Consider the following 20765-nt stretch of genomic DNA (forward strand, 5'->3'; position numbering starts at 1 on the left):
CTATTTACCTCAGTACTCTGACAGTGGTTTTATTTTTTTATTTTTATTTTTTGACAGGCAGAGTGGACAGTGAGAGAGAGAGACAGGGAGAAAGGTCTTCCTTTACCGTTGGTTCACCCTCCAATGGCCACTGTGGCCGGCGCGCTGCGGCCGGCGCACCGCGCTGATCCAAAGCCAGGAACCAGGTGCTTCTCCTGGTCTCCCATGGGGTGCAGGGCCCAAGCACCTGGGCCATCCTCCACTGCACTCCCTGGCCACAGCAGAGAGCTGGACCGGAAGAGGAGCAACCGGGACAAGAACCCGGGGTGCCGGCTCCGCAGGTGGAGGATTAGCCTAGTGAGCCACGGCACCAGTCCTGACAGTGGTGTTAATACACAGATAGATTACAAAGTCATTCTAGCTGAGGAAATGAAGATGGGTGAGAATATGGTTTTCTTTACTAAGATTCAGAAGGAAAAAGTAACCCCTGGATTCTTTCACTTCAGACCTCTCATTGCTGCAACCGCTGGCCCCTGTCCACCCCTACTCATCTAGACAACCACATGGAGTCCACTGATGCTTTGCTGTATGTCAAACTCAGCCAGCCTTCGACACACCTGCATGAAAGTCTACAGCTTTTGGAGCAAAAGCCTATCTGGCCCCTAGGCCTTAGCCTTAAAGCCCATGGTTAAGGTGTGAACAATAATAATATGGAGTCTTTCATCACATTGCTGTTATTTTTTATAATATACTTGGAAGTCAAAGTTAATGTTTCAGGGGTAACTTAAGGGAAAAAAATTGTTCGATGGAGGGGATATGAAAAATAACTGTTATTTACATATTAGCTATTATAGAAGTAGCTTATCTTTTTAATTTTCTTTTCACTGTAAGATATATTGTCCCAAGACTGTAGTTCTTGGTGAGTTCACAAAACCCCAGTGGAGGGAGTCTAAGATTTTACTGTGGAATATCCACTTTAACTGTCTCCATAAATCCCACTGAGCAAACAATCCCCTAAGTCCACTTGAGCTATGCTGACACAAGTGTGTGTGGGACACTGGTTTAAGTAAATGTAGGGTGATGACACATCACGCACACACATGCATTGCTTTGGATGTGTTTCCCCCCCACCCTTTTTTTTTTTTGGTAATTTTTTTTTTTGCCCTGAAGTGAAATTATATCGATTTTACAGTATACTTAGTAAATTTCAGAACCTCAAGTCAAAGAATATGGGGCCAAAGACCCTAAGCTTCCCGGGCTTTAAATTAAATTAACAAATAAATAAGGAAAAATCCTTAGTTAAGTCTGATACACTCTGAGAAGGCAACTCGACTAGGAAATGTAGAAGAAATAAAAAACAAATAAAAACCCCAATATGTGAGATGAGAACAAAGAGCTACCTTATGCTGCAGCCGGCTGGGCCACTCAAACATTTCGTCAGCAGGACCTCAGCCAACCTTCACAGCCACTTTTATAAAGCTGGCCCCGGGCACTCCAGAGTGACATGTGGCTGTGCCACCTACTACTCCACAGCAGCTTCAGCGGGGCTGGCAGACTTGCCTGAGAGCCATGGCAAAGACTGGACTTGTAATTTGTATCCTGGTGATCACCCTACTCCTGGACCAGACCACCAGCCACGCGGCCAGATTAAAAGCTAGGAAGCACAGCAAACGCCGAGTGAAAGGTAAGGGGACTTTTCAGTCTAGCAGAACTCTAGGCTTCCTCAGCGTGGGAAGGGGCTGGGCCGTGCTCACGTCCTCAGTGGCAGCACTCGCTGCTGTGTGTGTGGCGCATTGCAGGGGGCTGGTGGTCTTTCACTTCTTAGGGACAGTCTGATATTTAAGGAAATCATGTGGCAAGATTTGTGTGTGTGTATGTTTGTGTGTGTGCTTGGGGTTTTTATACACACACACAAATACTTCATAATGTAAAAAACTTCTACAGGGAGTGTCCACTATCAGGTGGATTTCATACGTCGCACATTCTTCAGAGGGAGTGAACTCGGGTATGTGAACACTGGTATTACGGATATCGGGGCAGGCAGAACATAGGATTATCAGAGTGCACTGTTTCAATGTAGCATTTGAACATCTCCATTCTAATTTATTTCTAAGACAGGTATAGCTTTATGGAATGTGTATGCAAGGATTGAGCTATTGGTCATTGTGAAGTTCTTTTTTGTCATTGGTTATCATTACGTTGCCACATTCCTGGTCCTGTAAGAATATGTCGTGAAACTTACATGCAAAAGAAACTGAATCTTTATTTAACTTTAAAAAAAAATGTCAATATGTCAGTAACTGTTTGAAAGCATTTTGATAGGAAATTGAGTCTCTAAGCCAATTTAAAATTTTTAATGGCTTCAACTGGGTTAAAAAGCTTCCAAAAATGTTGCAAAAAATGAAGATGATGGCAAATTATCTATAATATGTTGAAACCAAAGCAAATTTAAAAAGTATCAAGACACAGGATGATGTTTGATTTCACCCTCTGCATCATGGCAACATGTTTCAATGCAAATATTATGGAACTATACTCTTATTAATTCCACTTCATTAAAGAGTAAACAAAGAAAAATCCCCAACAAAGTACAAGTCTTATTGCTGAGACACAGACACAGCAAAGGGTGGGTGGGTAAAAAGAGGGCTTGTCTTCTGTTGTATTCTGGTGATTTCTATGGGGCATTGATTTACAAAATTTAGGTCTGATGCAAGGTTTCCTGAGTACTTTTTCCTTATGGATACTGTACTTTATTCTTTTAAAGATTAAAAATATGACCTGAGTACTTCACGTATATACTAAAGATGAAGGCAGGGGAAGGAGCAAGTATTCTGTGGATGTTTGTACTGGGAAATGGTGACCACTCAGCAGGGATACAAGGAAAGGGAATGAACAGGGAAAATGTGTTCTCTCCCCTCCGCTTACACACATGCCTGTACATACTTTTTTCTTTAACCCACTGTGTGCACACCTTAGAAATCACCACCCTAGGATCCATGTCTGCTGACTTTTGACGCTAGTCAAAATTAAGAAAATAGATCTACAGGAAGTAAACCAGTAGGTCTGTTTGCCCAGAGGTTCTTCCCTACCCCTCTCTCCTTTCTATTATTTTAAGTACCTTGAAATAAATCCAAAATTTATTAACTCAGAGTTGAACGCCATTTTCTCCCTCTTGCTCTGTTCTCACACAGCATTCTTTACTTAACTGCTAGATGATAACATGCCTGGAGATTCTTAAGTACACAATTAACATTTGTACTTTTGTAAATACAAACAGAATTGACTATACAAAACTTGTAACAAAATAAAAACTGGTTGTATAAAATGCATGTAAGTAATTCTGTTATTAAATCCTGGACAGCAATCAATGTAAGGAATTTCTTAGCATTTTGTTTTTCTTAAGGGGAGAACTAGTTTCCCTTAGATTCCAACTAGAATATCTTAATTCTTTTTATTTTTATTTACTTGAAAGGCAGATACAGAAATCTTCCACCCATGGATTCACTCCCCAAATGACCCATGGCAGCCTGGGCTGAGCCAGGCTCAAATCAGGAGCCAAGAACTCTATCCAGGTCTCCCACACAGGTGGCAGGAATCCAAGTATTTGAGCCATTACCTGCTGCTTTCCAGGGTATGCATTAACAGGAAGCTAGAATTGGGAGCAGAGTCAGGACATGAACCCAAGTACTCCAATGTGAGATGCAGGGATCCCAAACAGACCCCACCTGCTGTGCCAAATACCTGCCCTGTCATTCGTTTTAATAGTTGCATAATATTCCACTGTTTGGGTGAGTCATGATTTAATCTGTTCTTAGTGAAATTTTCTGTGGTTTCCAGTACATTTCCCCTTGACTTAACATCCCCAATGAGCTGCTTTGTGCATACTTATTTTTTTAAAAAAAGATTTATTTATTTACTTCAAAGTCAGAGTTACATAGAGAGAGTAGGAGAGGCAGAGAGAGAGACAGAGAGACAGAGAGAGAGATCTTCCATCCGCTGGTTTACTCCCCAGTTGGCCGCAATGGCCAGAGCTGTGCCGATCCGGAGCCAGGAGCCTCCTCCTGGTCTCCCATGTGGGTGCGGGGACCCAAAGTCTTGGACCATCTTCTACTGCTTTGACAGGCCATAGCAGAGAGCTGAATCAGAAGTGGAGCAGCCGGGACTCGAACCTGTGCCCAAATGGGATGCCAGCACTGCAGGTGGCAGCTTTACCCGCTAAGCCACTGTGCCGGCCCCTATGCATACATAGGACATTGCTAAAAGGAAAATTCCAAGTTGGTAACACTTCCTAATGGTTTCTCCCAGTGTTAACCCTAAACCGTGCACTGTCTTCATTGTGTGAGAATGCTTTCAACACACCTTGACAACTCAACATTTTATCACGGTTTTGTTGGTTGTTGCTTCTAGGGACTGATTTTGCATTTCTACACTGTACCTACTTCTGAGAACAACCATCATAAAATGAAAGGGAGCCTTTTATGGGACTCAAAATGGCAATTGAGCAATTTAACTCCAAACCAAAATTTCCCTGGTACTTACTTGCTAGATCTCAACAAATTATATGCTGCATTAATGAATGAAATGTAATTTTTACTGTTTAATAGTTGTTCTGTGTATTGCCTTCCTTTATTATAGACAAAACACATTCACTTAGCTGCAAAGGATGAAAGCTGAAGACAAGTCACCTGGATAATGATTTCCTAATGATCTCTCAGGAGTCTAATGTTAACTAATTTGCCTTCAAGCTAATTACAATGTTTATGGTCTCCCAGTAGAGGCCACTTATTTAAACAGAATGGGGGCAGGCATTTGGCCTAGTGGTTAACATGCCTGCCTTGCACACTGGAGTGCCTGGGTTTGAGTCCAAGATCCCAATTCTCGAATCCCACTTCCTCCAACTGTGAACCCTGGGAGCCAGCAGGTGACAGCTCAAATAATGGGGTCCCTGGGACACCTAGAGTGAGTTCCTCATTCCCAGATTCAGCCCAAGCTAGTACAGCTCTTGGGGAATGAACCAATTGATTTGAATTATTCCCCTTCTCCCTTCCTTCCTCCCTCTCATATACACATATATCCATAAGCAAGAACCTGACAGGATGGACACAATACCTGTAGAGTTGGCAACTTGCAGCTCGGAAGCATGTCTTCAGCAGCTTCGCACACCTGGACCCCAACAGCTGGTGATTTTGCTTTCTAAATGAACTCTTGTTTTTATTCTGGATTGAATGACCTCACAAGAACATCCTTGGGTTATTCCATTTCTGAGCTGAGTTATTGGATGCTTTGATGCATAGCATGAAGCTAAACAGTGACAGGGGCTCCTCCTGGAGACTTCAGAAGATATTTCCTAACTTTAGTGTAGAAACATCTGGCTAGTAAAACTTAGGTTGAAGGACACAGACCATTGACACATTTGGATTCACACTGTCCTGGAAAACCTAAGACAGAAAACAGATTCTCCATATGGTAGTCCCACAGAGGCAGCTGGGGACAGTTCACAAGATTTAATTACCCTCTCTGTCTGAAGGGACCAAGAAGATCTATGTAGATTGGACAGATGGGAAGGAATAGGCTTGGATTAAGGGCAATCTAAATAATAACTCTGCACCGCCTTAGCTGGGTGGGTGACTCCCACAGGTTCACTTGGCTTCCTATGCCTCTCTTGCCTCTTCTGTCAAACAGAGCTAATAAAGTGCCTACCGCAGAGGAATACTGAAAGAATCCCCAGGCACACAGTATATGGTAGATGACAATATTTTTATTGTTCATTATGATTTATTATAATTCCTGACTTTGAGAATCTCACAAGCTGTCAATTTCCAAGTCCCCATCATGTCTGGAATTGCAATTTAGCCAATATTGCTCATTCTCCCCCACTTACTTATAGCTAAGATTGGCCATGAACATCCAGAATGATTCTTTAGACTCATCCAGGGATATTCAAGATTAAATAAGTGGCTATATACCTATATAGGTATATTTTCACATGGTCCTTTATCTCTTAACCCTGCTAGAAACCACTATGCCTGATCCATCACATACGTGGGGACTGTACAGACAGGGGTCCCACAGAAGTCTGAGTTTGAGTTCTACAGCACTTCTGCCAGGCCACTGAGCTCATTGTGTTCATCCTCATTCTACGATGGGGATCTGATTTTCCTCCCTTCAGTTTTTTTTTTTTTTAAGATAAAGTGAAAATAATGTGAAAGTATTTTGTACACCCTGTTTATTCATTCAACCACTGTGATGAGCACTATCACCTAGCACTGTGTGAAGCATCCACAGCACCAGGGATGGCAAGACAGATCAAAGTCCATAAAGTACAGACTGGATCAGGGGCTCTGAAGAAAACCAAGCAAGCTTGAGTGAAAGAGGTCCACAGAAGGGACTCTGATTGACATCGTAATCAGAAGTTTCCTCGGAAAAGGCAACAACTAAGCTTGGTAAACAGGGAGGAGCTGTGGAAAGCATCATCCAGGGAACACACAGGGAAGTTGAGAGAGAGCTCACTCTCAGATGCATCTGCAAGTCAGGGAGCCTGAAGCCACAGGATGAGATCAACAGACAGACAGGAGCCCTAAACTTGCAGAAGGATCCCCACCAAGCCCTTGCTCATCTTCTCTGGCAAGTTATGTTCATACATTATTCTTCAGGCACACTAGACTCAGGTCCATCAAAACCACTGTTGCTTTTAATTCTGCATTCCAAAGCTTTATTTCTGTGTCTTTTATTTGACGTTAATCATATACGTTCCATTCTGCCTACCCTAAACTTCCTCCCAGAAAAGGATGGAGACCTGAAAACCCAAGTTGAAAAGCTCTGGAGAGAAGTCAATGCCCTCAAGGAAATGCAAGCCCTGCAGACAGGTAAGACCTTACTGCATAGGTGCCTAGCCCCAAAAGGAGAGAGGGAGCGGACTGGTGGTTGCCAGAGGTTTTCATTAGTCTAGGCCATGTGTCAAGATCTGGGTGACATCTTTTTGAAAGAAACATTGATAGGGCAGGTGTTGTGGTACAGTGGGTTAATATTTGCACTTCCAAAAGTTAATAGAAAACAGAATTAAAAGATAAGCTTATTTTGGTGCCAAACAATTTTTTAAATCCACCCCTACAGGGCAATCTTTAAAAAGTTCACAAAAAATGCAATTCATAGAAAACATGTGGGCATGTGAAATGCTTGGCAGCAAAATCAACTTACCTTTTAAAATATTCATTTTATTTTTTTTGAAAGGCAGAGTTACAGAGACAGAGAGGGAGAGACAGAGACAAAGAGATCTTCCACTCACTGGTTCACTCTCCTTATGGCTGCAACAGCCGGGGCTGGGCCAAGCCAAAGCTGGAGCCAGGAGCTTCTTTGGGTTCTCCCACATGGAGAAGGGGCCCACACACTTTCTGCTGATTTCCCAGGTGCATTAGCAGGCAGCTCAATAGGAAGCAGAGCACCTGGGACTCAAATTGGCACCCTTAGGGGATGCTGGCACTGCTATATCACAGTGCCAGCCCCAACTTCTCTTTTAATTCCATTTTTCTGCAAACTTTTTGAAGTTCCTTCATATTTCACAGATATACCAGGAACGTATTTTTAAAAATCAGGACCGGCGCTGCAGCTCACTAGGCTAATCCTCCGCCTTGCGGCGCCGGCACACTGGGTTCTAGTCCCGGTCGGGGCGCCAGATTCTGTCCCGGTCGCCTCTCTTCCAGGCCAGCTCTCTGCTGTGGCCCCGGAGTGCAGTGGAGGATGGCCCAAGTGCTTGGGCCCTGCACCTGGCTCCTGCCATCAGATCAGCACGGTGTGCCGACCACAGCATGCTGGCCGCGGCGGCCATTGGAGGGTGAACCAACGGCAAAGGAAGACCTTTCTCTCTGTCTCTCTCTCTCACTGTCCACTCTGCCTGTCAAAAAAAAAAAATCAGTCAGGAGTTATTCTCTAATGAGTAATGAAGATACCACTATGTGACTGAAGGGATTCACGTTGGTCGATGTTAACCAGACGCCCACAGGAAGATCCACCGAGCTTCAGCAGAACAAACTCACGAGGCTCACTCAGGCCACATTTGCCATCAGGTGCTCATGGAAGAACACCTGTTAGAACCACAGCCTGCCGGCAAGGCTGTGTTTGCTGTTCCTTTTGCACAGCTGAAGAGCTCTCCGCAGCCTACACAGCCGTACACTCTAAGATCTGGGAGCTTTCTTCCTCACCCTCGAGAGTGAGGAAACAAGATCCACACTGGTTGGTGTGGAAACAACCCTGTTACAAAGATTTTACCCACAGAGCCAGCTTCCCTAGCAGCAACTCCCAAAGTAGAGAGGAAAGGGCTCCCGCAGGAGCTCTGCCCCATCCTGAGCAAAGACTGGCGTTACACAGCTTCTGGCAACTATTTTAACTTCCAGCCACACATACATTGCCAACCTGCGGCCATTTTTACTGTAAGCAATGTTGCCTTATCACACAGGTGACATACTCTTGTTTCAGTCCAGGCAAAGAAAATCCAATGGAAATGCAATGTCAAAAAAAAAAAAAAAAAAAAAAAAGAAATGCAATGTCTATGCAGAAGAGGAAAAGTGTTTTTAAACCCCTACTTCGAGTTGTACACCATAAATACCTTATTAACTTTGAGACTTTAATCCTCCAACAACTTCCACTGCATATCCAGTTTATGCTGACTGCTCCAACAAGGTGCGCTATTACTACTATGCTCACTTTACGGATGATGAAACTAAGGCACAGCTGGTCAAAGTCACTGATGAGACCTGAGCCCTATGGCTCATCCACTCCATGGCTGTGAAGCTTCTCTCACCAGTGCTATCCCCTAAAGCTTCCTTTATATGTGGGTAATTCTAGAAACCTAAACAACATTACTAGGGTTCAGTTATCTGCCTAAGGAAACCACTTCATTCACATATACTCGGACTTGTTATTTTTTGTAATTTTAAAAATAGTTACCATCCAGTTCCAAAATCTCAGGGAAATTCAGCACATTTGGATCTACACAATATTAGTAATATGTGTATCAAAGAATCCCAAGACATAAGATCACGATCTGGGGGTGAGGCAGTCCTTACAAGCCATCTAAGTTACAATTGGCATGCCAAGGTGTTGTAAGTCACAATTTTCTGAGCCTCCATGTCATACATGGGTGTGGAGGAGGCAGGGAGGATGTGTGACCTAGCCATTAAGACAGTCCCAGCAGAGTTCCTGGGTTCAATTCCCAGTTCCACTCCTCATCCCAGTTTCCTGTCCCTACAGACCCTGGGAGGCAGCATGGGTCCTTGTCACCCACATGGGAGAAGTGGGTTGAGTACCCAGATCCTGGCTTTGAGCCTGCCCAATCCCAGCCAGTTGTAGAGTTCAGTCTCAGCAATTTCTCTTAAAAAATTTTTAATTAAAAAATTTTTTTAAATTTTTTTACCATCTGATACTTTCTCACATTAATGTGATATTAATACAAAAAGTACAGATTCGTAGCTACAATTCTAAGAATATAAAAAAGAAAGAGAGAAAGCAGGACAGAGACAGAGGGAGGGAGGAAAAAGTTTTGTTTATTAAATGGAGGTAATGAAATAGCACATCATGGGTTGTTTGTGATTATTATACGAGTTCATTCATGTAAAGCACCTGCACAATGTCTCACACACAAACTCTTGAATAAATATCTATCATTATCACATCCGTCATTCATTACCCAAATATTTATTGCCATTGGTCAAGTCCAATCCTAGGCATACTGCACACCAAAAAGACCCTAATATGTCAAATTTTTAATCCTCACAGTCTGTCTCCGAGGAACAAAATATCTTAAGAAATGCTACCTTGCTTCAGAAGGCTTGAAGCATTACCATGAAGCCAATGAAGACTGCATTTCCAAGGGAGGGACCTTGGTTATCCCCAGGAACTCTGACGAAATCAACGCCCTCCGAGACTATGGTAAAAGGAGCATGCCAGGGGTCAATGACTTTTGGCTGGGCATCAATGACATGGTCTCAGATGGCAAGTTTGTTGACGTCAATGGAGCCACCATCTCCTTCATCAACTGGGACCGTGCACAGCCTAATGGTGGCAAGCGGGAAAACTGTGTCCTGTTCTCCCAGTCAGCTCAGGGGAAGTGGAGTGATGAGGTCTGTCGCAGCACTAAGAGGTACATCTGTGAGTTTACTATCCCTTAAGAAGCCCTGTCAAAACAATCTTCCAAGCAAGATGGGTTGTGACTTATAGTCTGATTGGACCCAAGAATAAGTCAACCTCATGATTATTAATTGAAAAATTACAACATGGAAGCCAATGTCTGTAGCAATTCAACAGAGTCAGCTGATGTTGCCACCACGTTGCATTGCCATTTTGCCCTCCCTGGGCCACAGGGGATCAGAAAATAGCAATCTAGCCAGTGCACACTGTTTAGCAGCTTCTGCACATCACGCTATGAAATCCTCCTTTTACTTTCCTAGTCCCATTCACCTGCATACACTGAGTTAATTTTAAAAATACAATAGCTACACATCTCTTCAATCCAGGAAAGCAAGCTTGGGAATACCCAGGAGATTTACTTCTTAAAATGTAACACATATTTGGTTGATGAGAATTCCCTCAACCAGAGATTCTGGGTATGATACCATCCAAAGACTTTTCTGCCTGACACCCAGCCTGTGTATGCCCTTTTGGCAACAATACTTGTCAGTCCACAGCCCTTTCTCTAAATTGCGGAGTCTCCAAGCGAGATTTGTGTCTCATCTGCCATAGCAGAAGACAGAGGTCTGAAGAGATTGTGACTTAACCAACTATGCTTTCTTAAACCCATTGGAAGTTCCCAATCATAGTTCATCAGGAAATGACAAGATAGCATTTTTTTTTCTATTCCCAGCATTATATTATAACTTCTGTCCTAAATGGATTACCTTAAGGCAGGGCGTGGACAGCAGACTGTATGGATAAAGAGGGAGGAAAAAGCTATTTTTCTTTTGTTTTAGCTTCCTTACTCTCTTCTCTATGTAAAATTGAGAGAAAACTTACTTGTATGAATATATATTAGTTTCCTTTTTTATATTCTTTATATACTTATGAATTTTTCAATCATCATAATATATTTAAGTCTTTTAGGAACAATTTATCTTTGGAATTTGAAAATCAGATTTAAATCATACTATTTTGGAGTCACATCTATGCAATTTTTAATTCTGCCAAATTCTATTCCCATTAAACTGTTTGATTAGATTGTATATAATAACTTTATTAAGATGAAATTGCAGTTTAGGCTTAAGGGAAATAGACTTTTAGAAGTAAATAATTTTAAACATATTCTATTCTTCAAGTAAATATCGTTTTTTCTTTAAATCTTAAATGTGTTTTGTGAGTAATAACCTTCCCTGCCAGCATTCACCGCATGTGCTTGGAATTAAGTTTCAGTTGTTTTCAGTGTATGATAATAAAGCCCGGGTTCCTATCAAGGTGGATGTGTTTGCATATTGATTATGTTGTGGACGCTTCATGGAGTTACAGGAAACCTGGCAGAATTTGTGGGGAAAACCCCCTGGTTTTCAAAATCATGATTCAGATGTACTAGGAGAATAAGCTTACCAAGCAATAAAAGATGCAATTCAGGGACAAGAAGACAACTTCTAAGAGAACTGCACTGGAGAGAGGGCAGCACTGTGGCGTACCAGGTAAAGCTGCCACCTTCAGTGCAGGAATCCCATATGGGCACTGGTTCAAGTTCCAGCTGCTCCACTTCTGAACCACCTCCTGCTAATGCACCTGGGAAAGCAGAGGAAGATGGCCCAAGTCCTTGGACCCCTGCACCCATGGGGAGACCCGGAAGAAGCTCCTGGCTCCTGGCTTCAGATCAGCACAGCTCTGGCTGTTGTGGCTATTTGGGGAGTGAACCAAGTAGATGAAAGAATGAAAGATCTCGATCTCAATCTCTCGCTCTCCTTCTCCATAACTCTTTTGAATTAACAAATAAATCCAAAAAGAAAATATTGTAGTGGGGCTGCTGTGGCATAATGGATTAGGCTGTCACTTGGGATGCCAACATCCCACATCAGAGTGCAGGTTCAAGTCTTGGCTGCTCCACTTTCAACCCAGATTCTGGCTAATGTACCTAAGAAGGCAGCAGAAGATGGCCCAAGTATTTGGGGCCCTGCCATCCACATGGGAGACCTGGAGGGAGTTCCAAGTTCCCAGCAATTGTATGGAGGAGGATCCTGAAGCAAGACAGAAATTGCCCATAAGCAACAAGCAATGTCTCTTATAACTTCCTGATAGGAGGACAGCGACAATTGTGTCACACAAGTGTCATCCCAAGGGCCAAGGCTTGGCTTTCTGCAGACAGATGTCAGTTATATTCAAAACTCAGAGAGCTGGGACCCTGCACACCTCACCAGGAAACTGATTCTCTGTAGAGCAGTGCTTCTCAAACATTTATCTTACAAACCTATAAAGCACCCAGTGTTCTCCTTTACTGCAGTTCCCATAGGCCTGGGCTGAGGCTAGATTGTGCATTCCTAACAAGCCTCAAGTAGATGCCAAAGGTTTGGACCACAGATCGAAGTGTGAACAGCAAAGCTCTAAATATTTATCTTCAGTCTCTGATTCCAGCAGTGTTCCCTCCCTTTAGCACAAAAGTCAAGGGTAGGATCTAGCAGGATCTACAGCTCATCTGTGTGAATAATAACACAGATAGAAGTTCTTTAGCCTTCCACCAATGCTTCCAGTCACATGATTATGAGAGGCTTAGAGCAAAAACCAACTAAATTAAACACCAATTATAGACTCAATTTAGTGATCTGAAGGAGAACTTGCTTGGTGCAAGGCCTGATGGTGCCTTTCTCTTCCCTAGTACTGCTGAATAGCACTTCTTATCTAAACTTAGAAAGACTTTTGTGCTCTCAGATTAGTTAGAACTTTGATATCATCACCTGAAAGGGTACGTTTAATCAATGAAATCCACACAGTTTAGTCTTTGGAGCCCATTGTAAATAACATTTGCCAAATTTTAGCTAGATAAATATCTTATTTACTCTGATGGACTGTAAAGCACTGTGCTAGCTTACATGAGAGACAAACTAAGTTCTAGAACTCAGAGGGGGAGCAGGACTATGGGGGCCTACTAAGACAATATTATCAGCTCCAAGAACATGTGGCAGTGAAGTAGATTTGCATCTTCTTCATATCTCATTTTTCCTAAATGGGAATCCATAAAGTAGGCTATGATTTCAACAAATTTCTGCAAAGAACTACAGATTGAACACACACCAATAGTCAAAAGCCTGTGTACACAGCCAAGTAGGCAAAGCTGACACTTCCATTCCTCCCGTGGTTGGTTCCAGGAGGCATCCACAGTTCACGCAGAGCCAATTAGAATCATTTCTGGTGGTTATCATCTGAACACTGGGGGCAATGAAACACTTTACAATGAACCTGATACATCAGGACAAAGTGAATTTAAGGCTTTTGATAGAATTATTCCTTCTAGATGAATGCAAACAAAACAAAGATAATCAGTAATGAGAAATGAAGGCGCAAGGAAATAAAGGGGGTGGAGGGTTAGTTTACTTACTGCTTAGTCTATCATTCCAAACCCCTAAGGCGTTGACTTCTATTTCTGTGGATTCCATGAGCTACCCAACAAACCCTCCAAGTGATACAAGTTTCTCTTTTCATTACAGCTACTTTGAATTGGTATGTCAGCCAGAATGGGCTAGGTTTTGACACAGTAACAATCTCAAATCCCAAGTGACTGCAAACAGCAATGGTTTATTTCACAATTTTCAAATCTATTATGCATTAAAAAAGAACACTCTGTTGTTGTACCTATGTTTTTGCTCTAAGACTCTCATAATTGTACCTATTCTGGGAGGGAGCCGCTGGAGCAGCACCTCTGTAAAATCCCATCAGCTTCTACAGCAGAGGATAAGAGAGCTCTGGACAAAGCTCAGCAGCCCTAGAATTACTTCCACTCACAGGGGGACTTGCAAGTGCAGTTCTTCCAAATGCCCGAGAGGTGGAGAGCTTGACTTGGGGAGCCGGAAAGTGCCTCCCATGGCTGGGTTTCTGTCACAAGTGAAACAACTCTGATTAACACAGCTATGAAGAAAGCTGGGGCTGGAAAGATCTGCAGTCCAATGGAAGAATGTGGGTTCACAGATATAGGAAGTAGAGTTCCATGAACAAAGAGAAGTCCACTGTAAAAAAATGGAAATTGACTGCATGGCTTCAAAAACTGGAGTCAATTTTAACTCTTTTCAACAGTACAGATTGGAATTATTATGTGCAATTCCAAAGGCAGGCTCTTGGCATCTGTGAGAGTTTTCTAGAGAAGTGGGAACTGCATTTTTAAGTATCTAGGGAGATGGCATATGCAAATTATGTCTGATTAAAAGCCAGTTATTCTAGTTGCTCAATATATCTCATTTACTGAATAGAGTAACCTTAGGTTACATTCCAATTTACCCAGGGCATTGCTGGTGACTGCCAATTGTTCTGGAATTTTTAACACATTTTCTTCCCTCTGAAAGTTTCCTAGTCTGGATAAAAAATTATATATGACCATCCCAACTCACACAGATATGCATATTTTACCAATGCCTCCACTTTAAATTTCTACCTCTTTTGCTTTTAATCTAAGCCACTCGTGAGGACCTGTTGCACTCCAGTGATTCACACCAGCCGAACTCTGACTGTCCTTCTCTTTCCTCCGTGTAGAACTATTGTTATCCACTTGTATCATTGATGAATTTTACATTTCTGGTGAATTTCCCCTCCTTCTTTAAGATTCTACACAATAGGACATCTGCCAAAAGACATTCCTTCCCCTGTGCCGTCATAATACCTTAAATGATTCACAACACTTACTGCATTTGTCTAACAATGGACAAATGCATCTCTCCTACTTCTAACCTTTCAGAGGCTTTCCAATTCCTTAGATTAAAAACTAAACTGTTGCATAGTAGGTGAAGCCCACCTGAAGTGCTGGCATCCCATATGGGCGCTGGTTCCAGTCCCAGCTGCTCACTTCCGATCCAGCTCTCTGCTATAGCCTGGGAAAGCAGTGGAAGATGTCCCAACTCCTTGGGCCCCTGAACCCACATGGGAGAACAGGAAGAAGCTCTTGGCTTCAGACCGGCCCAGCTCCAGCTGTTGTGGCCAATTGGAGAGTGAACCACAGACACAAGATCTATCTCTCTCTCTCTCTCCCTCTCCCTCTGCCTCCTTCTTTCTCTGTGTAACTCAAATAAATAAATAAATTTTCAAAAAAAGAATAAGAAACAACTAAACTCTAGCATTGTGGCGTAGCGGGTAAAGCCACCAATTGCAATGCCGGCATCCCATATGGGAGCCAGTTTGAGTTCTGGCTGCTCCACTTCAGATCCAGCTCTCTTCTAATGTGCCTGGGGAAGCAGTGAAGATGGCCCAAGTTCTTGGGCCTCTGCTGCCACATGGAAAACCCAGAAGAAGCTCTTGGCTTAGGATTGGCCCAGCTCCAGCCACTGTGGCCATTTGGGGAGGGAACCAGCTGGTGGAAGGTTGGTTTGTCATCTGTCTCTCTCTCCACTCTTCTCTCTTTCTGCCTCTGCCTCTCTGTAATGCTGCCTTTCAAATAAATAAATCTCTAAAAATATTAAAAATAAATCCCTTTCTCCTCCCCCCCATTAGTCTGTCTCAGTCTTAAATAAACAAACTAAACTCTAATATGACCTGGAAAGGCTTTAAGTCTTGCGTTTCATCCCTCTCCACCTCTCCTTCCTTAATGTTGCATTCTCTAGATTTATTCCCAACCTTTCTAGGCATCACTTTGCCTCCTACAACAAGATAGGGCACTCATTTTTATCTCTGCTGAAAAGCTCTTACATGCTCAACTAGCTAAATCTTGCACATTCTTCAGGCTTTAGTTAATTAAAACTTCGTCAGGGAAACTTTGAGCTCCAATGGCAGCATTCAGGGGCACACTTGGCTGCAGGTAACTGAAACTATGACTTAGGGTGGATTAAACAAACTGGGGTTTCTATTGGCTATGAAAAAAAACTCTTACTGTGGGCAATTCTTAGCATTGTCTCAGCAGCTCAGTCAAGTCAGGATCAACATTTCTACAATTCCGTGGGCCTTTCTTTAGAATCACAAATTGTCGGCCATGGCCCCAGACAGCACATTCACAACCAAGGTGGGAAGGCAGAGTGGCATCACCAGCCTGCTGTGTTCTCTTGTAACTGACCTCCTTCAGCAGATCGCTGGCTGAGTCTCTGTGGCTGTAACTCTGTTGGGTGCATACCTTAATCCATGAATGGCTGGGAAAGGGTCATTTTTCTTGTGTATTTTGTTACCCAAAATAGAATTGGGGTTCTGTTAATGAGAAAGAAAAGGAAATGGAGGAAATAGAAAATTTTAAATAGCAGACTCTGCCAGAGTCAGAGTCCCCCCGCCCCTTTGCTCTAAGTTTCCATAGCACCACCAACCTCTTACTTGTTTCAATTTTTTTTTTTTTTTTTTGACAGGCAGAGTGGACAGTGAGAGAGACAGACAGAGAGAAAGGTCTTCCTTTTGCCATTGGTTCACCCTCCAATGGCTGCCCCGGCTGGTGTGCTGCGGCCGGCGCACCGCGCTGATCCGATAGCAGGAGCCAGGTACTTATCCTGGTCTCCCATGGGATGCAGGGCCCAAGCACTTGGGCTGTCCTCCACTGCACTCACGGGCCACAGCAGAGAGCTGGCCTGGAAGAGGGGCAACTGGGACAGCATCCAGCGCCCCGACTGGGACTAGAACCCTGTGTGCCGCCGCTGCAAGGTGGAGGATTAACCTATTGAGCCGCGGTGCTGGCCGTTTCAATTGTTTTTACGGATGAAATTTTATATTTATCTCTCCTGTCCAAGAGGTCAGGAATTGGAGAATTCATTTTTGCTTCATTTATTATTTATTATTAATGTATTAATGTTTGCTTATTAATTTCTATCCACAGGATAGAGCCCACATTTAGCAGGGGTTCAATAAAAAAGTTGTTGACTGAATAAATGCATTAAAGCATTTGTGAATAAAGAAAAATATTTCCTGCTTTCAAGGCTAAGGTGTAAATTCTATCCTCCATATCTCAGGTTCTGAGAATAATACTAAGTATACTAAAACAATAAAGGAATCTAATAATTTGATTAAATCATTTTATCCAAGAACACAAAGCTTCAAAAACAATTTTCCTGTTTTCTCAAATAAATCTGTTATTTATGTCCAGCCCTTTGCATGCCTAAAAAGTTTTATTTATTAAAAAAGAAAAGGAACCACAGAATTGTATCAAAACTTCACCCATTATAGCCCCAACCTGGTGCATTATCCTGGGATACATTCTTGGTGATAATGGCTACCAAGTTTCAAGAATCAACAACTAACAGCTGAGCCAAGAGAGGCCGCTCAAAGCTTTGCAGTGAGTAAAAACTTTCAGAGCTCATAAGGTATTTTCCAAAGCTTCTGGAAGAAACATACTGTGAAAGAAACTATGCATGGATTTCTAAAATTTTGCACCAAAATAAACTTATCTTTTAACTGTATTATCCCACAAACCTTTCAATGTCCCCTGAAATGGAGGAAATAACTCAAACACCTTCATTGAAGTGGTTTTCACGTAAGCCCCTCTAACCCTGCATCACCCAGGCCACTGTTCAGAATCAACCAAGTACAGGGATGAGAATTCTCACTATAAATGTCTACAGAATATTTTCAAAGGTTGTTGTCCAAAATTCTCAACATTATAGCAAAAACGGTTGCTTGTACCACAATTACTTAGACTCTGAACAAGCTGTGGCAGGTGTACAAGAACCAATCCAATGGGTTGAAGAATCAGATCAAATACTTGGCACCTGTGTCTCCTAGTCTGTTTTGTGCTGTTGTGAGAGAGTATCATAGACTAAGTCATTTATAAGGAACAGAAATGAATTGACTCACAGTTTTGGAGGCTGGAGTGTCCAAGATTGAGGATCCAGCACCTGGGAAAGTCATTCTTCCTGCAGCACCTCATAGAAGAACCTCAAGCATAGGGAGAGAGCTTGAAAGGGGCCCAAACTCAACCTTTTATAATGGCATTAACCCCACCTGTGTGGGCAGGCCCTCACAGCTTAACCACTTCTTAAAGGTACCACCTTCCAATCCTATTAGAGTAGCGTGAGTTTTGGAGGGGGCAAACATTCAACCATAGCATCCCCCTGTCTCCCCGCTTTCACCCACAGCAGACATCACTAATCTAATGCATGCATTCCAAGAGCCACGTTTGAGCAGCCACCACCTAGTAACAGGGGTTAGTGTAGGAGAAGACCTTTCTCACAATTCTGGGCACATCCTGAAGGAATTCCCCACCCACTCTAGGTCATCGAGTCCCTAAATCTGACACACCTTGGGTGTCTTCAAAAGGATGAGTGATCTAGGAATTGTAACCGACTTTCCATCTATACCGTGGAGATTCCTCTCCAAACTTCTCCCGTGTTTCTTTCTCACTTCTGCAGAGTTGGTACACCTGGAACAAAAGCCAAACCCCTCACTCTGGGATTCAAGGCTCTCCAGGATCTGATCTTAACGCTATCTTTCTGGGGCCGGTGCTGTGACATAGCGTTTAAAACCACTGCCTGTGTGCCAGCATCCCATATAGGCACCAGTTCGATTCCTGGCTGCTCAACTTCCCATCCAGCTCTCTGCTGTGGCCTGGGAAAGCAGCAGAGGATGGCCCAAATATTTGAGTCCCTGCATCCATGTGAGAGACCTGGAAGATGCTCCTGGCTCCTGGCTTTGGACTGGCCCAGCTCCAGTTGTTACAGCTATTTGTGGAGTGAACCAACAGATGGAAGATCCCCCCCACCACCCCCACTCTCTCTCTCTCTGCCTCTCGGTAACTCTGTTTTTCAAATAAATAAATAAATCTTTGGTTTTTTTTAAAGACTATTTCTGAACTTATTTCTCACTAATTTCTCATAATTATTCCATGTTAATAGGGTGAGTTTACCACTTAATGACCTCCAAATTTCATTTCTATCCAGAACCTCTGATTATAACTTTATTTTGAAATCAAGTTTTTAAAAAATCGTTATTTGAGGGGCAGAGTGACAGGGAGAGAGAGGGAGGGAGATATCTTCTACCCATTAGTTCACTCCCCACAAGGCCGCAATGTCCATGGCTGGGCCAGGCTGAAGCCAGAAGACAGGAATTCCATCTGGGCTTCCTATGTGGAGCCCAAGTACCCTGCTGCTTTGGTAGGCAACTGGATCACAGGTGGAACAGCTGGGACTCAAATCAGCACTCCTATATGGGATACAGATTTCCTCAGCCATGGCTTAACCCACTGTGCTATAATGCTGACCCCAGAAACAGGGTTTTTACAAACCATATTAGTTTGCTTGGATGTCAAACAAATTACCATAGGCTGGGTGGCTGCAGCAAGAGGAATTTATTGTATCACATTTCTGGAGGCTATGTGTCCATGATCAAGGTGCTAGCAGGGTTGGTTTCTTCTGAGACCTTTCTACTTGGCTTACATACATCATATTCTGGTGTTGGTCCTGGCCTTCTCACTCTCTGTCTCTATAATCTCTTCTGCTTATAAGGACACCTGTTGTTCTAGGTTAGACCCCACCTATGTTAACTTACTTTACCTTCTCACCTCTTTCATGGCTCTATCTCCAAACACAGTCACATTATGAGACACCAGAGGTTGGAACTTCAGCATAGGAATTTGGAGGTGGGGCAGAGAGAGGCAGCACAACTCAGTCCACAATACTTTTTTTTTTTTTTTTTTTTTTTTTTACAGGCAGAGTGGATAGTGAGAGAGAGAGAGACAGAAAGAAAGGTCTTCCTTTGCCGTTGGTTCACCCTCCAATGGCCGCCGCGGCCAGCACGCTGCAGCAGGCACACCGCGCTGATCCGATGGCAGGAGCCAGGTGCTTCTCCTGGTCTCCCATGATGTGCAGGGCCCAAGTACTTGGGCCATCCTCCACTGCCTTCCTGGGCCATAGCAGAGAGCTGGCCTGGAAGAGGGGCAACCGGGACAGAATCTGGCGCCCGACCAGGACTAGAACCCGGTGTGCCGGCACTGCTAGGTGGAGGATTAGCCTATTGAGCCGTGGTGCCGACCCACAATACTTTTAAAATGAGGTCAGATTGGATTAGGATGGGGCCTGAATCCAGTAACAGACAACTTAGAAGAAGACAAGAGGAGGTTGGTGCTGTGGCGTAGAGGGTAATGCAGCTGCCTGCAGCACTATCTTCCCATATGGGCCCTGGTTCAAGTTCCAGCTGCTCCACTTTTTTTTTTTTAATTTATTTATTTGACAGATACAGTTAGACAGTGAGAGAGAGAGAGAGAGAGAGAGAGAGAGAGAGAGAGAGGAAAGTCTTCCTTCCATTGGTTCACCCCCCAAATGGCTACTACGGCTGGAGCTATGCTGATCTGAAGCCAGGAGTCAGGTGCTTCCTCCTGGTCTCCCATGCAGGTGTAGGGGCCCAAGCACTTGAGCCATCCTCCACTGCCTCCTCAGGCCACAGCTGCTCCATTTCTGATCCAGCTCTCTGCTATGGCCTGTGAAAGCAGTGGAGGATGACCCTAGTCCTTGGGCCCCTGCACCTACGTGGGAGACCTGGAAGAAGCTCCTGGTTCCTGGCTTCGGATCAGCACAGCTCTGGCTATTGCAGCCATCTGGGGAGTGAACCAGAGGAGGAGGAGGAGACACAGGTATCAGAAGAAGCAAAGCACACAGGGGCCGGCACCATGGCTCACTAGGTTAATCCTCCGCCTGCGGCACTGGCGTCCCCTATGGGTGCCGGGTTCTAGT

At 43.6% G+C, this 20765-nt stretch overlaps 1 protein-coding gene and 1 long non-coding RNA gene across 3 annotated transcripts in view; one reads left to right on the forward strand and one right to left on the reverse strand.

Moving 5' to 3' along the window:
- LOC149121026 (uncharacterized) overlaps positions 1-18054 on the reverse strand; it is a 104746-nt gene extending 86692 nt beyond the window's left edge. For both annotated transcript variants that reach the window (XR_016224858.1, XR_016224859.1), the window contains exons 1-2: positions 17896-18054; positions 16181-16308 (exon numbers count right to left, since the gene is read on the reverse strand). This is a non-coding gene — a long non-coding RNA (uncharacterized LOC149121026). The remainder of the gene's footprint in view (positions 1-16180; positions 16309-17895) is intronic.
- On the forward strand, positions 1481-11417 carry CLEC3A (C-type lectin domain family 3 member A). Its single transcript, XM_002711652.6, has 3 exons — positions 1481-1663; positions 6762-6845; positions 9751-11417. The coding sequence occupies exons 1-3, from the start codon at positions 1549-1551 to the stop codon at positions 10140-10142; spliced, it is 591 nt and encodes a 196-aa protein (XP_002711698.1). The 5' UTR covers positions 1481-1548; the 3' UTR covers positions 10143-11417.
- Positions 18055-20765: the final 2711 nt, after the last annotated feature.

The sequence above is a fragment of the Oryctolagus cuniculus genome, chromosome 18, assembly GCF_051225735.1.
Source record: "Oryctolagus cuniculus isolate XC-2025 breed Fujian yellow rabbit chromosome 18, ASM5122573v1, whole genome shotgun sequence".
NCBI lineage: Eukaryota > Metazoa > Chordata > Mammalia > Lagomorpha > Leporidae > Oryctolagus > Oryctolagus cuniculus.